General features: G+C 38.4%; 7 protein-coding genes and 1 non-coding gene across 8 annotated transcripts; 3 read left to right on the top strand and 5 right to left on the bottom strand.

Annotated features, from left to right (window-relative positions):
• Positions 1-102: 102 nt before the first annotated feature.
• UBP6 (ubiquitin-specific protease UBP6) lies at positions 103-1,584 on the bottom strand (the record flags this gene model as incomplete). Its single annotated transcript, XM_003675957.1, has 1 exon — positions 103-1,584. The coding sequence occupies one exon, from the start codon at positions 1,582-1,584 to the stop codon at positions 103-105; it is 1,482 nt and encodes a 493-aa protein (XP_003676005.1).
• A 350-nt stretch (positions 1,585-1,934) lies between these two features.
• On the top strand, positions 1,935-4,931 carry DIS3 (exosome catalytic subunit DIS3; the record flags this gene model as incomplete). Its single annotated transcript, XM_003675956.1, has 1 exon — positions 1,935-4,931. The coding sequence occupies one exon, from the start codon at positions 1,935-1,937 to the stop codon at positions 4,929-4,931; it is 2,997 nt and encodes a 998-aa protein (XP_003676004.1).
• A 122-nt stretch (positions 4,932-5,053) lies between these two features.
• On the bottom strand, positions 5,054-7,315 carry GCN20 (putative AAA family ATPase GCN20; the record flags this gene model as incomplete). The annotated part of the gene is made up of 1 exon (XM_003675955.1): positions 5,054-7,315. One exon carries the CDS (start codon positions 7,313-7,315, stop codon positions 5,054-5,056), a length of 2,262 nt encoding a protein of 753 aa, XP_003676003.1.
• Positions 7,316-7,511: 196 nt separating this feature from the next.
• On the bottom strand, positions 7,512-8,195 carry IGD1 (Igd1p; the record flags this gene model as incomplete). The annotated part of the gene is made up of 1 exon (XM_003675954.1): positions 7,512-8,195. The coding sequence occupies one exon, from the start codon at positions 8,193-8,195 to the stop codon at positions 7,512-7,514; it is 684 nt and encodes a 227-aa protein (XP_003676002.1).
• An 81-nt stretch (positions 8,196-8,276) lies between these two features.
• NCAS0D00560 (uncharacterized protein) lies at positions 8,277-9,326 on the bottom strand (the record flags this gene model as incomplete). The annotated part of the gene is made up of 1 exon (XM_003675953.1): positions 8,277-9,326. One exon carries the CDS (start codon positions 9,324-9,326, stop codon positions 8,277-8,279), a length of 1,050 nt encoding a protein of 349 aa, XP_003676001.1.
• Positions 9,327-9,655: 329 nt separating this feature from the next.
• On the top strand, positions 9,656-15,874 carry FAB1 (1-phosphatidylinositol-3-phosphate 5-kinase; the record flags this gene model as incomplete). The annotated part of the gene is made up of 1 exon (XM_003675952.1): positions 9,656-15,874. The coding sequence occupies one exon, from the start codon at positions 9,656-9,658 to the stop codon at positions 15,872-15,874; it is 6,219 nt and encodes a 2,072-aa protein (XP_003676000.1).
• An 85-nt stretch (positions 15,875-15,959) lies between these two features.
• NCAS0Dtrna2S lies at positions 15,960-16,060 on the bottom strand. The gene is given in 2 exon segments: positions 15,960-16,005; positions 16,023-16,060. It is a non-coding gene; the product is annotated as a tRNA-Ser (tRNA).
• Positions 16,061-16,711: 651 nt separating this feature from the next.
• Positions 16,712-18,343, top strand: ATG18 (phosphoinositide binding protein ATG18; the record flags this gene model as incomplete). The annotated part of the gene is made up of 1 exon (XM_003675951.1): positions 16,712-18,343. The coding sequence occupies one exon, from the start codon at positions 16,712-16,714 to the stop codon at positions 18,341-18,343; it is 1,632 nt and encodes a 543-aa protein (XP_003675999.1).
• Positions 18,344-18,709: the final 366 nt, after the last annotated feature.

The raw sequence follows: 18,709 nt of genomic DNA, 5'->3' as shown, positions 1-18,709 counted from the left end.
ATTCTTTTTATTCTGAACTTGGAGACCCAGTACAATGTTCATATACATACTATTCATATATATATATTTATATTCCATTAATAAAGAAACTTTTTAAGATAATCATAATCCGAATCCTTTATACATAAGGATCAATGCACTATCACTTTCACCACCTCCTGCTAATGCTTCAATTTTCTCCTTTTCGACAACACTGACTTTATCATCATTAAATTTATACCATTTATTTTCGTCTGTTTCATCACGAATAAACGCTTGATAATGACCTGATTCAGAATTGGCACCTTGATGAGTAATGATTCCCACTAAATTGTATACAGATGAAGGGTTTTCACCTGGTTGTAAATCTGGAGGAAAATGTTTTTTAAATTCGCTCAACCAATGTTCTTTTTCACTCTGTTCCAATGCTTTTTCCGTTTCAAACTCTTCTCTTGGAGTCATGACTTCATCAACATCAGTCGTATCTTGTAATTTACGCTTCTTTGTTTCACGTTCACTTTCTAATTTAGCCTTTTCAACTTTTCTGAATTCATCTCTAACTTTAATCTTCTCTTGTTGATACTCAGGAGTTAACATATCTGAAACGTCCAATTGGAATGGGAAAACCACTTTACGTAAAATCTTTGATTTCTTGTTGGTGGATCTCTTCCAAAAAAACCTAACATATTGCACTGTCAAATATTTAGGTAACTTAGTAATCTGTTTATCCACAGAATATATGGAATTGACACCAGTGATATCGGATCTTTTTTCAATCTTTTCATGCAAAGATTCTATTAACCCATTCTTCATGAAATTAGTTGAACTAGAAATATGACACTGTAGTTTCAAATCATTTTCATTTTCCTTTATGGTGACATCTTCTTCATTATTAGTATCCTTAATCGTAGTTCTAAATTGAACTGTGAAGTCATCAGAGAATTTATCACCGAAGACAATATCAAAAGTATGAAACAATTGTGTAAATAATTCTTCAGCATCTTGTTGTTTATAAAATCCACCTTGGGCGTCACGCTCGGCAAATTGTGGATAACATTTTCTTAACACGTTTAGAAGCATCAAGGGCATGACAGATTTATAACTCTTATTCTCCAAATTTTCAAAACATCGTTTCATTTCCAAGACAATCTTATGGTGCATTTCATCTTGTGGACTAGCCTTAGCAGGGTCATAATTCAGTATCAAATCTCTGATACTATCCACTCTAAACAGGGCTTGTAAAGTTGCATTCATATAACAAGTATTCCCCATATTTTGTAGCCCAATTGGGTTGGAATCGAACTTTTGCATTTGTTGGTCAGGAGTCAAATCTTCAATGAAATGGTTTGTCCCCTTAGGCTTAGAAATTAAATCCGCGTCTGGGGTCCCCAATAACATCACATTAGATCCCGCCTTAATTACCGAAGATAAGTTACTCACAGAATCATCAGAAAGACCACCCTTAACCATATATTTTTGGCGGGCCACGGGCACTTTAGTTAATCCTTCCACTTCCTGTTTCAAATGTCCTGCAGTTGCGGTTTCTGCCAGGGAGATTGGGTAAATTTTACCCATATGCTTGATATTAAATTCGAGATTAGGCATATTTGCTTCTTTATCACAACGAATGGCACCAGGTATGGAATATAAGTTCCTTTTCTTGGGGTATCTTTACCTTCTTCGTGATGGATTGCCTTGTTAGTTCCCTTTAATCGAAGATTCCTGGGTGGCAAAATTGAAAAAAATACATTACCCGGATTTAGTAGGGTATACATTTTTAGAAGTAGGGTAAAGTTTCTAGGGCTAAACATATTTGTAGCCCTCATCGAAAAACATTTTTCTCTCTTCTGCAAAATGTAATTTATTTTTCACTATAGTTTTACTAAAAGACAGTAAATACATTAGTGGGCCCAAAGACTATCTTTGCAATATACTAACAGTTATCCAGAACAAATATGTCTGTATCAGCCGTTGCTCCAAGAAGAAAACGTCTTTCCGAGGGTTTAACCGTGACCCAAAAGGTTTTTGTCAGATCTCGTAACGGTGGTGCAACTAAGATCGTCAGAGAACATTATTTAAGAAGCGATATCCCATGTCTTTCTAGATCATGTACTAAATGTCAAGATATTGTTGTGCCAGATGCTCAAAATAACCTGCCCAAATTTGTCCTTTCGGAATCGCCACAAGTATTGCCAAAGCCTATTGGGAAGCACTATGTAGTATTGGATACCAATATTGTCCTACAGGCAATTGATCTGTTGGAAAATCCTGACTGTTTCTTCGATGTGATTGTTCCTCAGATTGTCCTTGATGAAGTAAGAAATAGATCATACCCGGTATACACAAGATTAAGAACCCTTTGTAGAGACAGTGATGATAAGAAACGTTTTGTTGTGTTCCATAATGAATTCAGTGAAAACACTTTTGTAGAAAGAAAGAAAGATGAAACCATTAACGATAGAAATGATAGGGCAATTAGAAAGACTTGCAAGTGGTATGCAAACCATCTAAAGGAATATGGAATCAGCGTAATTTTGGTAACCAATGATAGACTGAATAGAAACGCAGCTACAAGCGATGATGATATTATTACTAAGAGTTTATTCCAATATGTTGATTTATTACCAAACTCAAATGAAATTAAGGATTTGATTCCTAATTTGGAGGCAGCTAATGAAGCCAATACTAAAGAGGAAGACAAAGAGGACATATCTGAATTCAACTTTTCTGAATATTATCCAACTGCGAGAATTATGGGTGGTTTAAAGAATGGTGTTTTATATCAAGGTAATATCCAAATATCAGAATATAATTTCTTGGAAGGTTCGGTATCAATCCCAGGATTTTCCAAACCAGTTCTAATCGTGGGTGAGAAAAACTTAAACAGAGCTTTCAACGGTGATCAAGTTGTGATAGAATTGTTACCTCAAACTGAATGGAAGGCCCCATCCACTATCGCTTTAGATTCTGAGCATTTCAATGTGAATGATAATCCGGATGCCCAGGATGAGGATGAACCTTCCAATGCTACATCTATTATATCAGATACTCAACGTCGTCTATTGGCTAAGGATGCTATTCAGGCACAGAAGGCAAAGAAAGTGCAACCAACAGCAAGAGTCGTTGCCATCCCAAGAAGATCGTGGAGGCAATATGTTGGTCAAATTGCTCCAAATTCTGTTGATTTACAAACTGGTGGTACACAAAATGTCTTTGTCATCCTTATGGATAAGTGTTTACCAAAAATTAGAATCCGTACAAGAAGAGCAAAAGAATTATTGGATAAGAGAATCGTCATCTCAGTGGACTCATGGCCTACAACTCACAAGTACCCATTAGGTCATTTTGTTAGAGATTTGGGTGGTATTGAAACTGCTCAAGCAGAAACGGAAGCTTTGTTACTGGAACATGATGTGGAATATAGACCTTTCTCCAAGAAGGTTCTAGAATGTTTACCAGCAGAGGGGCACGAATGGAAGGCTCCAGAAGTGTTAACTGATCCTGTTGAAATAGCGAAGGATCCTTTATTGGTAAGAAGAAAAGATCTCAGAGATAAATTAATCTGTAGTATTGACCCTCCCGGATGTGTCGATATTGATGATGCTTTGCATGCCAAGAGATTACCAAATGGTAACTGGGAAGTTGGTGTTCATATTGCGGATGTTACCCATTTTGTGAAACCAGGTACTGCCTTAGATGCAGAAGGTGCCTCTAGAGGTACTTCTGTTTATCTTGTTGACAAACGTATAGATATGTTGCCAATGTTGCTGGGTACTGATTTATGTTCATTGAAACCTTATGTTGATAGATTCGCATTTTCAGTCCTCTGGGAATTAGATGAAAATGCTGATATCGTAAATGTCGATTTTACCAAATCAGTAATCAAATCTAGGGAGGCATTCTCTTACGAACAAGCTCAGCTAAGGATTGACGATGCTTCTCAAACGGATGATTTGACCCAAGGGATGAGGGCATTGTTACAGTTGTCCATAAAATTGAAACAAAAAAGATTGGATGCAGGTGCTTTAAATTTGGCATCCCCAGAGGTGAAAGTTCACATGGATAGTGAAACTTCTGATCCTGGTGAAGTTGAAATAAAGAAATTGTTAGCCACGAATTCTCTTGTTGAAGAATTTATGTTGTTAGCAAATATTTCTGTGGCTAGAAAAATTTATGATGCCTTCCCACAAACTGCAATGTTGAGAAGACATGCAGCTCCTCCCTCCACCAATTTTGAATTGTTAAACGAAATGTTACACCAAAGGAAAAACATGTCTATCTCGTTAGAATCATCCAAGGCATTGGCTGATTCTCTAGATCGTTGTGAGGATCCTAAAGATCCATATTTCAACACATTGGTGCGTATCATGTCTACTCGTTGTATGATGGCAGCACAATATTTCTACTCTGGTGCATATTCATATCCTGATTTCAAGCATTATGGTCTTGCAGTGGATATATATACTCATTTTACATCACCCATTAGACGTTTTTGTGATGTTGTTGCTCATAGACAATTGGCTGGTGCCATTGGTTATGAACCTTTGGATTTGAGCCATAGGGATAAGAATAAGATGGATATGATTTGTAGGAATATAAACAGAAAGCATAGAAACGCTCAATTTGCCGGAAGAGCTAGTATTGAATATTATGTTGGACAAGTTATGAGAAATAATGAATCTACAGAAACTGGGTACGTGATAAAAGTATTCAACAATGGTATTGTTGTTTTGGTTCCTAAATTTGGTGTAGAAGGCCTGATAAGATTAGAGAATTTAACTAATGATAGCAATGGTGCTCATTTTGATGAAGTGGAATTCAAGTTAACTTTTACCCAGAAGGATAGTGGGAAGGAAAGAGTCATTTATGTTTTTGATAAAGTAGAAGTTCAAGTTAAGTCTGTCCTGGATCCTGTGACAAGTAAGCGTAAGGCAGAATTATTATTAAAGTGATTGTAATTAATTAATTAACTATATATATATATATATATGCATCTAAAATAATGTAATCGAAACAGAGAAAATAGAAAATTCTTATACAATCCTACAAGATTTTGTATATATAATTGCATGAATCAATGTTTCTTGACCACACCTGCTGAATTTGCAGAAGCCAAAATATAATCTCTATAACCATAAATATCACCATCAAATCTCTTCACGGTACCATTTTCGGAAACCCAAATTTCATTACAGACATGATCAATAATGGAAATATCATGAGAAACCATCAACACACCACCTGAGAAATTCTTTAGTGATTCCACCAAAGCATCCAAACCAGTAGTATCCAAATGATTGGAAGGTTCATCAAGCACTAAGATATGAGGATTATTTAGACATAGGGCAGCGAAGGCAACACGAGATTTTTGACCACCAGATAGTAGTTCCATCTTTTGTAAACCTAAAGTACCTGTAATACCAAATGACCCCAAGTGATGTCTATATTCTTCATCTGTCTTACCTGGGTATGCCTTGGACATCCAATCTACCGCTGAGGTGGTTAAATCCATGGAATCCACATGATGTTGTGTGAAATAACCTATACGTAGTCTACCATTTCTAGAGACGAACCCCTTTGTAGGTCTTAATTCCTCCATCATTACTTTCAATAATGTAGTCTTACCACAACCATTAGCACCAACAAGTGCAATTCTGGAATCCATTTGTACGTCTAGATTAACATCATTTAATAATAAATTATTTTCATCATAACCAAAGGAAACATCTTGTAATTGAATAATTGGTGGTGATAATTTTTCACAGTCGGGGAATTTGAAAGTAATTGTCTTTTCCTCTTCTGGTGGTTCCAAAACGGGTAATTTTTCCAATTTCTTAATTCTAGATTGTGCCTCTGATGATTTAGCTGCATTATATCTAAATTTGTCAATAAATTCTTGTAAATGTTTTCTGTATGCCATTTGATTTTCGTATTCTCTTTGTGCATTCTTTCTACGTTCCTCCTTTGTTGTGTAGAAAGTATCGAAATCTTGACCTCTATAATAGTCCAATCTTTCATTATGTTGATAAATAATATCTGTTGCCACTTCATTTAAGAAGGCACGGTCATGCGATACTGTTAGGACTGTAGATGGGTATGTTTTCAAATATTCTGCCAAATAAGCGATGGATGGGACATCCAACATATTGGAAGGTTCATCTAATAGAAGTAAATCTGGTTGACAGAACAATGCTCTTGCCAATGATAATCTCATTCTCCACCCACCAGAGAATGAATTTGTAGGCTTTTGTTGTGCCTCTGTACTGAACCCTAACCCGTAAAGGATGGATGCGGCTCTTGCCTCTGCCTTATCAGATTCCATATCAGCTAATTTTTCATCAATTTGAATTAAATGTTTATCCAAATCTTCACGTTCATTATCTAATTTTTTCACTTCCAAACTATCTTCTTCAAATTCCGATCTTAATTTATCCATTTCTTTCAATCTTTCATTAATCTTAGCCTCTTCCGAAAGTAATTGTTTTCTCCACACATCAGCATCCAAAACACTTTGTAATGCTAAAGTTTCATCACCTCTCAATTCTTGTTCCACATGTAAGATGGAAACATGCTTGGGTACATTCAATTCTCTTCTAGATAGGGCTCTCAACAGAGTAGATTTACCAATACCATTCTGCCCGACCAACCCATAACGATGACCAAAACTTAATGTCAATTGTGCATCAGACAGGATTCTTTGACCGTCCCCGACATACAAATCGAAAGTATCAATCTTAATATCCTTTGATTTCCCCGCAGCGGATCCGAATTCCAGAGGATTAATCTTCAAGAAGAACGAATCATAATCCTCCTGCGATTGTTCATCAATCAATTTAGAAGCTTCATACTGAACGAATTTATTATTCCTCTTTGCCACCTTTTTGGCAATTTTTTGTTCAGCCTTGGCCAATTTCTTCAAATCCACTCTGGTTTCCATATTTCTGCCCGCATGTTCAATATCATTCCCATTGACACCCAACATGGACAACGAAGTGTTCAAATTAGCCTTATTATTATGTGATTGCAAGACGTTTATATCCAGCAAACGTTTGGAGGTGTCCCCCGTGAGTTCCAATTTGGCCTTATTTTCCTCCCATTGCAAGTTCAATTGCTTGAACAGAGATTGTGAAAGGGTATCTACCTTTTCCGCGGGTGCACCAGCGTTAATGAGTAAATCTGAGACGAATTTCACCTCGGAGGGCAAGTCTAGTGTCTTACTTTGCACTGCATCGAGTGTTGTGGTGGAAAGATGGTTGAAGTAGCCGATGGCGTAGTCTGTGACGATGGTGTCGACTGTGGGAGCTGCCTTACGTACCTGGGAGGCGATCGAGGACATGTTTGGTTGGTTTGTTTGTTGTGTTTGGTGATCTGACGTTTTGAATTATTTTTTTTTTTTTTTGAATGGATAATAATATTTTCCAGTCGGACGGTATTGTAGCGCGGAGTGTCCGAGACATGCTGATATGTATTTAGAGATGATGGAAGGAGTTATATATGTGTATATATATAAATGGGTATAGAGAGGATGGTGATTACTTCTTTTCGAACATCTTCAACCTGTCGTACATGTCCTTCTTGAAGTCCTCGTAGACAAAGGACGATTTCCTCCTTTGCATCTGCGGGACGTCAGTTGGTGCGGCGGGAGTTGTCTTGGGGATTGCTGAAGTACTAGTAGCAGTAGTGGCAGCCTGCGAGCCTGTGACTGGGTCTGTATCTTCTACTTGTTGCGTTTCCGGGGTTGTAGTTTTGCCCAGTATATAATCACCCATGTCTGCACACTTATGCTTGGTATGCTCGGTATTCTGCATCTGATGATCGTGTCTCAGGTCCTGTAGGTTCATCTCGGGGGACCCACTCTTATGTCTTGGGTGATGGGGGAGTGTTGTAGCGGTTGCCTTCTCTTTATCGTTCAAAGCATCCGCGTAGTTTGTCGAGCTACGTCTTACGAATTGATGATGTGGTGGGTTCGTATCCTTTTTCTTGTCTGCCTTTGCGCCATGAAGGTATGAGTAGTCATTATATCCGTTATGTTGGTGTGGATCCTCCTGTGCAGGTGGTGGCAATGGTGATACGGAGATGGGGGGCTCTGATACGTTGAACTCGGACAAGTTTGGGCTCTTCATTGGTTGTGGAGGTTCATCCTCGTTGAGGTCTGTGAAGAAGCGTGATTGAGCGTATTCCTGGTGTTTGTCTGGTGTTCTTAGGTAGTCGGGCATTGTTGGCAGTTGGATGTGTCACTTGTATATGAGAGGGAGGGGTGTAGTGTATTACTATAGATCTATTATCGTTATATAGGTCTATAATTTCAGGGGTGCATCGCGCTGCACGGAGCGCCACGTGAACTCGGACAGGATTGTTGTCCAGCGGCGGATTTCGTCCGAGCTCAGATGGGCGAAATCGTCCTCGACGGCGTGCCATGTCGTGGGGAACGGGTACGGGATCACGTGCAGCACGGCCGTCCCCCTTCTGTAGAAGGGCACGTGGTCGTCGTCGATGACGCTGCGGCCTAGGGCGACAAACGCGGTGTTTGTCGCGTCCAACGAGGAAGCTAGCGCCGTGCCTGCGAGGTAATCCGTTTCGATCTCGCTGAGCATGGAGTAGTACTTGTGCGAGCTGCCAAAATAGCTGGGGACCCTGCTCGTGCGATCCCCGAGCAGGTCCAACAACACCATCAGCTCGATCTGTGGCAGGGTACCGTCCACCTCCCATTTAGCCGCCAGATGGCGGGATCCATACAGCGAGTCTTCCGCGGACCAGTGTTCCAGGGCCTCCTCGCCGTCGAAGAAGACAAGCTTCAGCGCCAGCGGAGTGGTTTCCCGGCTGGTTGCCGCGGAATCCGGGTCCGGATGTGCCAGGGTCCAGTCCACAAACTGCGCGATGTAGAGCATCATCGCACACGACGCTGCGCTGTCCATGGCACCCACGAACCCATCGGGCCTGATTAGCGTGTCGTAGTGCGCTGAGAGCATCAGGTACTTGCCATCGTCGTCGTCGTCCGATGGTGATGGTCCCTGGTTCAACGTGAACACCAGGTTCGTGAAGTTGCGCCCGTTCTCTTCGAACCGATCCTGCTCTATCGTCCAATTGGCCTGCAACGTCTCGTTGAAATGGTCCACGATAAACTGCTGGATGGCGAGCGACTCATTGCTCCCGGGGATACGTGTCGTATTGAACGGTAGCAACAGGTTGCCGTCGCTCTTGTTCGTACTGTCCAGACCAAGCAGTAACGGGATGTTTTCCTCGTGATACTCTGCAAATGAAATACCCGATCCGGCTCGCAGGTCCCAATCGAAACTTAGCGCGTGTTTTAGGAGAAGCACTACACTCAATGCATATTGTAGCAGCATCTTGCGTCGCTTGTTTGTAGCGGTGGTTGTTATCAGTTTCAATGGACGTTTTTTTTTTTCAATTTACTTTATTATTTCATTTTCGCGAAACCGAGACAATAGACATTGGGGTGATGTAAACAAACCTTCTTGTATTATGGAGGAAAGTGTACCAAGCAATCGCTTATCAGTATGCACTTCTATACATATACTCTTGCTTCCTTGTTTGCTTGCCCTCTTGTCTCGCCCTCGTACTCGCTTTCGCCCTGTCGATCATTTCCCTCTTATTTACATACTATACACACTCAACAACACCACCACCATCATCACCAACAAAATCACACAACAAAATGTCAAATAACCAGACTGAACAATCAAATAGTCTGGACACACATCCATCTGCAATCACAAACACAAACGATGACCTACCGTCCATCAACATACCACAACAACCTGCCGCCGTCGCCGCCGCCACACACCCACCTTTCCAGTTCCCACTCACAACAACAACTACAACTCCAAACGCAAACTGGAAAAGATCAAGCATATACACCTCCAAATCCACAGTCAACGCCATCCCCATACGATCACCAAACATAAACACCAGAACTCACCGTCAACAATCGTCCATATCCGCCCTCCATGACATCGAGGACGACATCTCCTCCATGAAATCAGTCTCCTCCTCCATGACTGCTTCCCTCTCCAAAAGCTTCCTCTTTGCATTCTATAATAATAACAAGAATTCCAAGGCGGCAAAGAATAAAGTCGCTCCCGATGGCCTCTTGTCCAGACAATACTGGATGAAAGATGAAAGCGCAAGAGAATGCTTTAATTGTGCCAAGTCTTTCAATACATTCAGAAGGAAGCATCATTGTAGGATTTGTGGACAGATCTTCTGCCATAGGTGTACGTTGCTCATATCCGGTGAGAATCTCGGGTATCATGGTGGAAGATTGAGAGTGTGTGAACGTTGCTTTGGGAATATTGACAATTTCGTCGATTCCAGTGATGAGGAAGAAGAAGACGAGGAAGAGCAAGAACCGCATGACGGGAGCAGGACTCCATCCACCAATGATAACGAACATATTGACGAACAACCCATTGCGAGGTTTAATGATGATCACAATGATGGCCGACCCACTTTCACTCCAACAAAGACAGAAGTGTTGTTACTTAATGACGATGATGCAAAGAGTATAGTCACGTCCAAGGAGGACTCCAAACTGTTTATGGCAACTCCATCACCACCACCAAAGATGGCGATACCAGCAACAAGACAAGGTGAATCATTGGAAATTTCATTCACTCCAGATCTATTGAAACGATCACCATTGGGAAACAACAACACCAACAACAGCAACAACAATACTAACCAACGAGTTGCTTCACCATTGCAGCATCTGCATAAATCAAGTAACCATTCCTTAAGAAGAACATCATTCTCCAATTATAATAGAAATAGAAATAATAATAACAATTCACCATTGAACAAAAATTCATCTGATTCCATTATTCGTAATTTAACAAATAGAAATTTTAAATTCGATTTCCATTACAACCCACATCCCACCTCGAATTCCAATTCCAATTCCAATTCCAATTCAAACTCTACGTTAAGACAACATAGAAATTCAACCTCTTCAAACATTCCAAAGGGTTCGGGACCCTTAGCATCACAACAACCAACTTCCGCATTCAATAGTGCAGTGATCTACGACGAGGATGATGATCAATCGGATGGTGATGATGTTGTGAATGACGACAATGACGACGACGATGATAACTACATGGAATCTTCAGAAGATGAAGATTCAATGTCCATATATTCATCACTTAATGGAGTCACACATTCGGATAATCCAATACGATCAACAAGAAATTCCATGAAATCATTCCAAAGAGCTCAAGCTTCATTACAAAGAATGCAAAATAATAGAAGAAAGAGCAGATCTAGGCATCAACAACAGAGACAAAAATTCAAAAATTCGGATTCGATTCAGAGAGTAAGATCTAATCAAAGCGTAAGCACCCCAAATTTAGGTGGATCAAATAACAACATACCAAAATTAAGGCCCAATGAATTATCAACAGTTGATAATTATAACCCATCACTAGGAAATGGAAATTCCATTGTAGCTAATTATCATCTTCGTAATGCCAGTTGGAGAAGAATTTCTAGTATTTCAGGAATGAAAGAATATAAGGAAAATAAAACAAAATTAAATGAAGTTTCCACTTTACACATGCAGGCATTATTAGAACAAGTGTTAGGAGATCAAACCGTATCAAACATGGATCATTGGTTAAAAATATTACAAGGATTTCTTATTAAGATTCAAAATATAAGATTAAGTGCCAGAGATTCTAATTCATTAGACTATAGACAAAATTATGTCAAGATTAAAAGAATATCAGGGGGAGATATTGATTCTTCTGAATTTGTTGATGGTATAATTTTTTCAAAGGCTTTACCTTCAAAGACTATGCCTCGTTATTTAGAGAATCCAAGAATTCTTCTCGTTATATTCCCTCTCGAGTATCAAAAAAACGAAAACCATTTCTTATCATTGGATGCTGTCTTTGCACAGGAAAGAGAATATTTAGATAAATTGGTCTCTCGTCTAACGTCATTAAATCCTGACATAATATTTGTTGGTGCTAATGTAAGTGGGTATGCCCTAGGATTATTAAACAAAGCAGGTGTCATTGTTCAATTTAATATGAAGCCACAAGTAATTGAAAGAATTGCTAAGTTAACCGAAGCAGATATTGCCATTTCCATTGATAAATTAGCATCAAATGTTAAGATGGGTGAATGTGAATCATTTGAAGTAAAAACTTTTATTTACGGTAATGTAAGCAAAACTTACACATTCTTGCGAGGATGTAACGCATCACTTGGAGGGACTATACTTTTGAGAGGTGCCTCTCAAGACATTCTGAAAAAAATTAAACATGTGACAGAATTTATGGTTTATACTGTCTTCTCTTTAAAATTGGAAAGTTCCTTCTTTAATGACAATTTTATTCAATTATCTTCAAAATATTATTTAGAAGAAAAGGAACGTAAAAGAACAGAAATCGTTGAAGGATACTTTGCAGATTTCCTTGATAAATTTAATAAAAGAATATTAACAGTATCGCCCACTGTTCATTTCCCAATACCGTTTTTGTTAAGGAGAGCCAGAGAACTAGAATCGAAATTTAATGAAACGCGTATTGAAAATGAAAATTTATCTGAAATGTTTAATCCAGCTGATTCAAATCTTGGTATCGAATCCACTTTAACGTTAAAGGATCTGAAATACATAACGGGCTTTATTAGGGAAAGAGAGACCAAAGATTTGGAACTTGAATTCAAAAGAAGATGCAGACAATGGGAAGTCTCATATGCACAATCACATAATTTATTAGGAACAGGTTCTCATCAATGCATCACTGTTCTTTATTCTATGGTATCAACAAAAACTGCCACTCCATGTATTGGGCCCGAGATTACCACAATTGATTACTTTTGGGATAGTGATATATCCATTGGTCAATTTATTGAGAATGTGGTAGCCACTGCATGGTTCCCATGTCATCAAGGATGTAATGGACTATTATTAGATCATTATAGAAGTTATGTCCATGGGTCTGGTAAAGTAGATGTTTTAATTGAAAAATTTCAAACTCGATTGCCCAAATTAAAAGATATTATCCTGACCTGGAGTTATTGCAAAAAGTGTGGCACTTCTACACCCATCCTACAGGTTAGTGAAAAGACTTGGAATTATTCATTTGGTAAATATCTGGAGGTGATGTTTTGGACAAAGAAGGAAAGCGTGGAAGGTATAGGGAATTGTTCACACGATTTTACTAAAGATCACGTCAAATACTTTGGTTATAACGACCTTGTTGTCAGAATGGAATATTCCTCATTGGATGTTCATGAACTAATAACACCACCAAGGAGAATTAATTGGAAACCTCACATTGACATTAAATTGAAAGTGGAATTATATTATCAACTTTTAGATAAAATCAATAGCTTCTATGAAAGCGTTCAAGATCGTTTAGATCGTCTGAAACTTGATAGTATGTCAGACAAGAAATTATTAGCCGGTCAAAATGAAATCATGCAGTTGAAGCAAAATGTGAACCATGAGAAGAAACAGTTACTGGAAGAATTAGAAACAGTTTATAGAAAGACACCCGCTGATCGCCATTTACAAATGAATGTAATAATTAAAACACTCTACGCGAAAGCAGTGAGCTGGGATTCGGATTTTAATGATTTTGGGAATAAATATATGCCCTCTGAAATGGATGTTACACGAATTACAACAAACCAATTAAAGAAATTCTTTGGAGATTCTAAAAGCATTGATAATATAGAGTTGCCTACTAATATTGATGAAAAAGTTTTAAGACAAGATGGACTGGAAAATATGCCTGATGCTGCTGAAAGTTTAAAGAAGTTAGAAAAGGAATACCCACTTCCACAGCCTTTCTCCGGAACTCAAGGTAGTACTGATTTTGCTACCAGCACGCGTGTACCGACAGAGAATGCGCACTTACCATCGACAAGGTCAAACCTGCCTCTCTCTTCAGATAATACCAACAAAGAGACTTCAACTACTGCTAATTTAGATAATGCCGATAACCAACTTCCTAATCTAGACCAACTTGACACAGAAATTGGTATTCAACAACAGTCTGTGAGTACACCGGATGATGATGGCAAGAGTTCAAAAGTGGCACGTTTAGCAAGCTATTTTGATCAGATGCATCTAGATGCCATATCAAAAGAGTTTGAGTTACAAAGAGAAAAGGAAAGATTACAAATAAATAAAAACAAATACCAAGCTCTGAAACTCCAAACGTCTACGCCAATTGTAGAAATTTATAAAAATGTTAAAGATGCTGTCGATGAGCCATTACATGACGTGACAGAAGAAGATATGATAAAAATAAGGAACAACTCAGGAGCAACTCTTACCAAAAATAATGTATCTCGGGGAGATTTTACCCAGAATTTGGAGGAAGAGTTGGAAAATTCAATAAATCAATGGGGTAAGAAGATTTTCAATGAAAAGGAGGTGAAAGATGAATTGCATAAAGATCCAGTGACGTTGGAAGGTTCCCCGAATGATAATATCGAGAGTACTGCTGAACCGCTCCCACCTGTAACCACTACTACGACGGTCAGCAAAGATGAAGCTACTGTCCAACCGGAGAAATCGTTACTGATGAAAGCACTTTCAAATTTTTGGGCTGATAGATCACCATACCTATGGAAGCCTTTAGTCTATCCAACTTTATTGACGGAACATGTTTTCGCTGACAGTGATGTTATTATAAGAGAAGATGAACCAACCTCTCTAATTGCATTTTGTTTGGCCACTTCCGATTACAAACAGAAAATGGCAAATGTTGATATATCCTCCAACAACCAAAGCAACGCTACTGGGAGTCCTTCTGTGATCCATGACCCAGCTGCTGAAATGACTGACAGTGATAACATTCCAAATAGTATATCGACATCTACGTCAGAACAAGAGTCTAAAATTTCTGAAAAGGAGCCTATTAAGCAATCTAATGATGCAATTTCTTCCAAGGAGATTTTAAAGACAAATTCTAATAATGATACCAACAATTTTCCCGATCTTGATGATAATTTGGTCTTAGAAAAAATAATGACTAAGAAAACGGCAGTTCATTTACGATACCAATTTGAAGATCAATATACAGTAATGTCCTGCAAAGTTTTTTTTGCGGAACATTTCGAAGCCTTCAGAAAGATTTGTAACTGCCAGGAAAATTTTATTCAAAGTCTATCCAGATGTGTTAAATGGGATTCCAGCGGTGGAAAAAGTGGTAGTGGCTTTTTGAAGACTTTAGATGATAGATTTATTATCAAAGAATTATCACATAATGAATTGGATGCTTTTATCAAATTTGCCCCTTATTATTTCGAATATATGGCACAGGCTATGTTTCATGAACTTCCTACAACCCTTGCCAAAGTGTTTGGATTTTACCAAATTCAACTTCGAAATCCTGCGTCAGGTCCCAAAAGTTATAAGATGGATGTCATAATCATGGAGAATCTATTCTATAATAGGAAAACAAGTAGAATTTTTGATTTGAAAGGGTCGATGAGGAATAGACATGTTGAACAGACGGGGAAAGAGAATGAGGTCTTACTAGATGAAAATATGGTTGAATATATATATGAATCACCCATCCATGTCAGGGAATATGACAAAAAATTGCTTAGAGCATCTTTATGGAATGATACTTTGTTTCTAGCTAAGATGAATGTTATGGATTATTCCTTGGTTATTGGCATAGATAATGAAGGGTATACTTTGACGGTAGGGATCATTGATTTTATTCGAACATTCACTTGGGACAAAAAATTAGAAAGTTGGGTGAAAGAGAAAGGATTAGTTGGTGGTGGTGGAAGCAGCACAAAGACACCTACAGTGGTGACGCCAAGACAGTATAAAAATCGTTTCAGGGAAGCCATGGAACACTATATTCTAATGGTCCCTGATCCTTGGTATCAAGAAAATACTTAAAGTTTATAGATATGTATATTCCAAGATGAGACATCATACACTTACAGTTGGACTCATATCCAAGCAAAAGTTATCAAAAAAAAAGCGTCACAGACAGGATTCGAACCTGCGCAGGTAAAACCCAATGCCTAAATGCTTTTTCTTGGAAATAGCAGGGCATCGCCTTAACCACTCGGCCACTGGGATACACTATTAATTTAGAAAACAACCATGTACATTGTTAGTATAATTCTGTCACGTGGTTAGATGGCCCTAGATTGAAGAAGAATTGTTCTCATCACCAAGTCCTTCGAATTGAGTTTATTTAGTTTGTTCATTAAGGTATCAGAATCCCCGATATATATTCTTATAAGCCAGTGACGGCTTTATCATGCTTGACTCGCTTGTCCATAACAACTTCAATCACATCCTTTCTATTCTATGTGGTATAATTGTTCAGTAAGCCAACAGTTTGCTGAAATTGATTTGAAATCGTATCTGGTTGTTTGCCTGTATTGGTTTTAGTTTGACCTATTTCTTGTTGAGTTGTTTTAAAACCCAGGAGTAGTTTGGTTAATCAAATTGGTGCTATTCTGTTTCTTTCCCTTCAACGTTGATTCTTGAACACCTTGATCGTGGTTTCTTCTTTTTTGACATCTTAGTCTTCTGAATAACCTAGTTATTGATAATTTTAAATATTTTCCATAGTTAAGGAAAATCCTTAACCTTCTCGCTCATTATTACCATCGCGGACACATTTCAATCAATCGATCATATTCCAATATTTTCTTGAAGACGTTCAACAATTCCTAGATTATCCAAAGAGGTGGATTACGAACAATCTAAGGTGTAGGAAACATGTCTAAACAACTTCCGACAATAAACTTTATTAATTTCAATCAAACAGGGACCTGCATATCCGTGGCTACATCAAGAGGGTTCAAGATCTTTAATTGTGATCCTTTTGGTAAATTCTACTCCGAGGAAAATGGTAGTTATTCCATAGTAGAAATGTTGTTCTCTACATCATTACTAGCACTAGTAGGAAGTGGAGATCAGCCAGCTTTTTCGCCAAGAAGATTACAAATAATAAACACAAAGAAACATTCGATGATATGCGAAGTGACGTTCCCAACATCCATACTCTCAGTGAAAATGAACAAATCCAGGTTAGCTGTGGTACTACAGGAACGAATTTATATATATGATATTAGTAATATGCGACTACTTCATACTTTAGAAACGCATTCGAATCCCGAAGGGTTAGTTACCATGTCTCCATGTTTAGAGAGAAATTACCTGGCGTACCCGTTACATCCACAGATAATTGATTCTGAGATTAAAACTAATGCCACAACGAATAATATTGCCATTGCCACTGGAGGTAGAAATGTTCAAGGAAATTATGTCTTGCCAAATGCAAAGAATCCAGATGATGCTGTCGATGATGAAGATGATAATGATGATGATGATAATAATAATAATAATAATAATAATAACACCAAGGATCAAATAAGGCAAGGACAGTCAGTTCGTCGATCTTCAACTAATGAAGAAGATATGAATGAACAACGTGTACATGGCAACAATATCTCCAAGAATGGTGATATAATTATTTTCAATTTAACTACTCTACAACCTTTGATGGTAATTGAGGCGCATCAAGGTGACATTGCTGCATTACAAATAAGTTCAGATGGAACATTATTGGCCACGGCATCTGAGAAAGGGACTATTATTAGAGTATTTAACGTGGAGACAGGAGTAAAATTGTATCAATTTAGGCGAGGTACTTATCCAACAACAATTTATTCTATGTGCTTTGACGAAAATAATGATTTCTTAGCTGTTACCTGCTCTAGTAAGACTGTCCATGTTTTCAAATTGGGGGCCAAAAATATTTTAACTTCTGATAAAAATGAGGAAGATAGTAACATTGAAGTTGAAGAGGACGAAATCAGAAATGAAGTTGCTGAAAATGACGATGGAGATGGAACTTTGGGGCTAGATGAAGATAGAGTCAGTTTAGAGACACTTGAGGATCTCAATCAGATTGAACCATCCCGATCCAAGGAACCCTTTGTGGATGCTTCGAGAAAGACAATGGGAAGGATGATTAGAAACTCATCTCAAAAACTATCACGCAGGGCTGCCAAGACTTTGGGACAAATATTTCCCATCAAGATGACATCCATACTGGAACCATCAAGACACTTCGCGTCTTTAAAACTTCCCATCGAAAGCAGTAGCAACATTAAGAGTATCACAAGCATAGGATCACCCATTGACATCGATTTATTAGATTACCCCGAGTTATTTGACCAAGACAATGATATCACAGAGAGGAAGACTTCTCAGACGCAATTGAAAGTTAAGATGATTCCAATTCGAGTTATTTCATCCGAAGGCTCATTATATAATTATGTACTGGACCCTGAGCGTGGCGGTGACTGTCTCTTACTTTCCCAGTACTCTCTCCTTCTCGCTTAATTCATACAAAGTATATACTTAACTATAGTATCCTCCATAAATGACACAAGCCATAGGTTAAGCTCTTCTGCAGTATATGTCGGTTATATGAAGTTCTAAGCGCCCAACTATCGGTATGGTCTTATTTTTCCCCGCACTCTTTTCTTATTCTCAACACCAAAAGGGGCAATAAAAGCAACAATTATAAGACACGTCTACTGACTACTAGACCTCAGGTGATCTATTATTGTTATTTGCCGTATTGGATACATATATATTCTTTGCTGACATATCGTATACTGCCAACATTGTTGCCTATTGTTTGCCCCTATTTCTATCATAAGAGAAATTCTGCCTTTTTTCCTGGATCAGCTGAGACTCGCCACC

The sequence above is a fragment of the Naumovozyma castellii genome, chromosome 4, assembly GCF_000237345.1.
Source record: "Naumovozyma castellii chromosome 4, complete genome".
Taxonomy (NCBI): Eukaryota; Fungi; Ascomycota; class Saccharomycetes; order Saccharomycetales; family Saccharomycetaceae; genus Naumovozyma; species Naumovozyma castellii.
The sequence above is the reverse complement of the archived record's forward strand: the minus strand, read 5'-3'. Positions and strand labels throughout refer to the sequence as shown.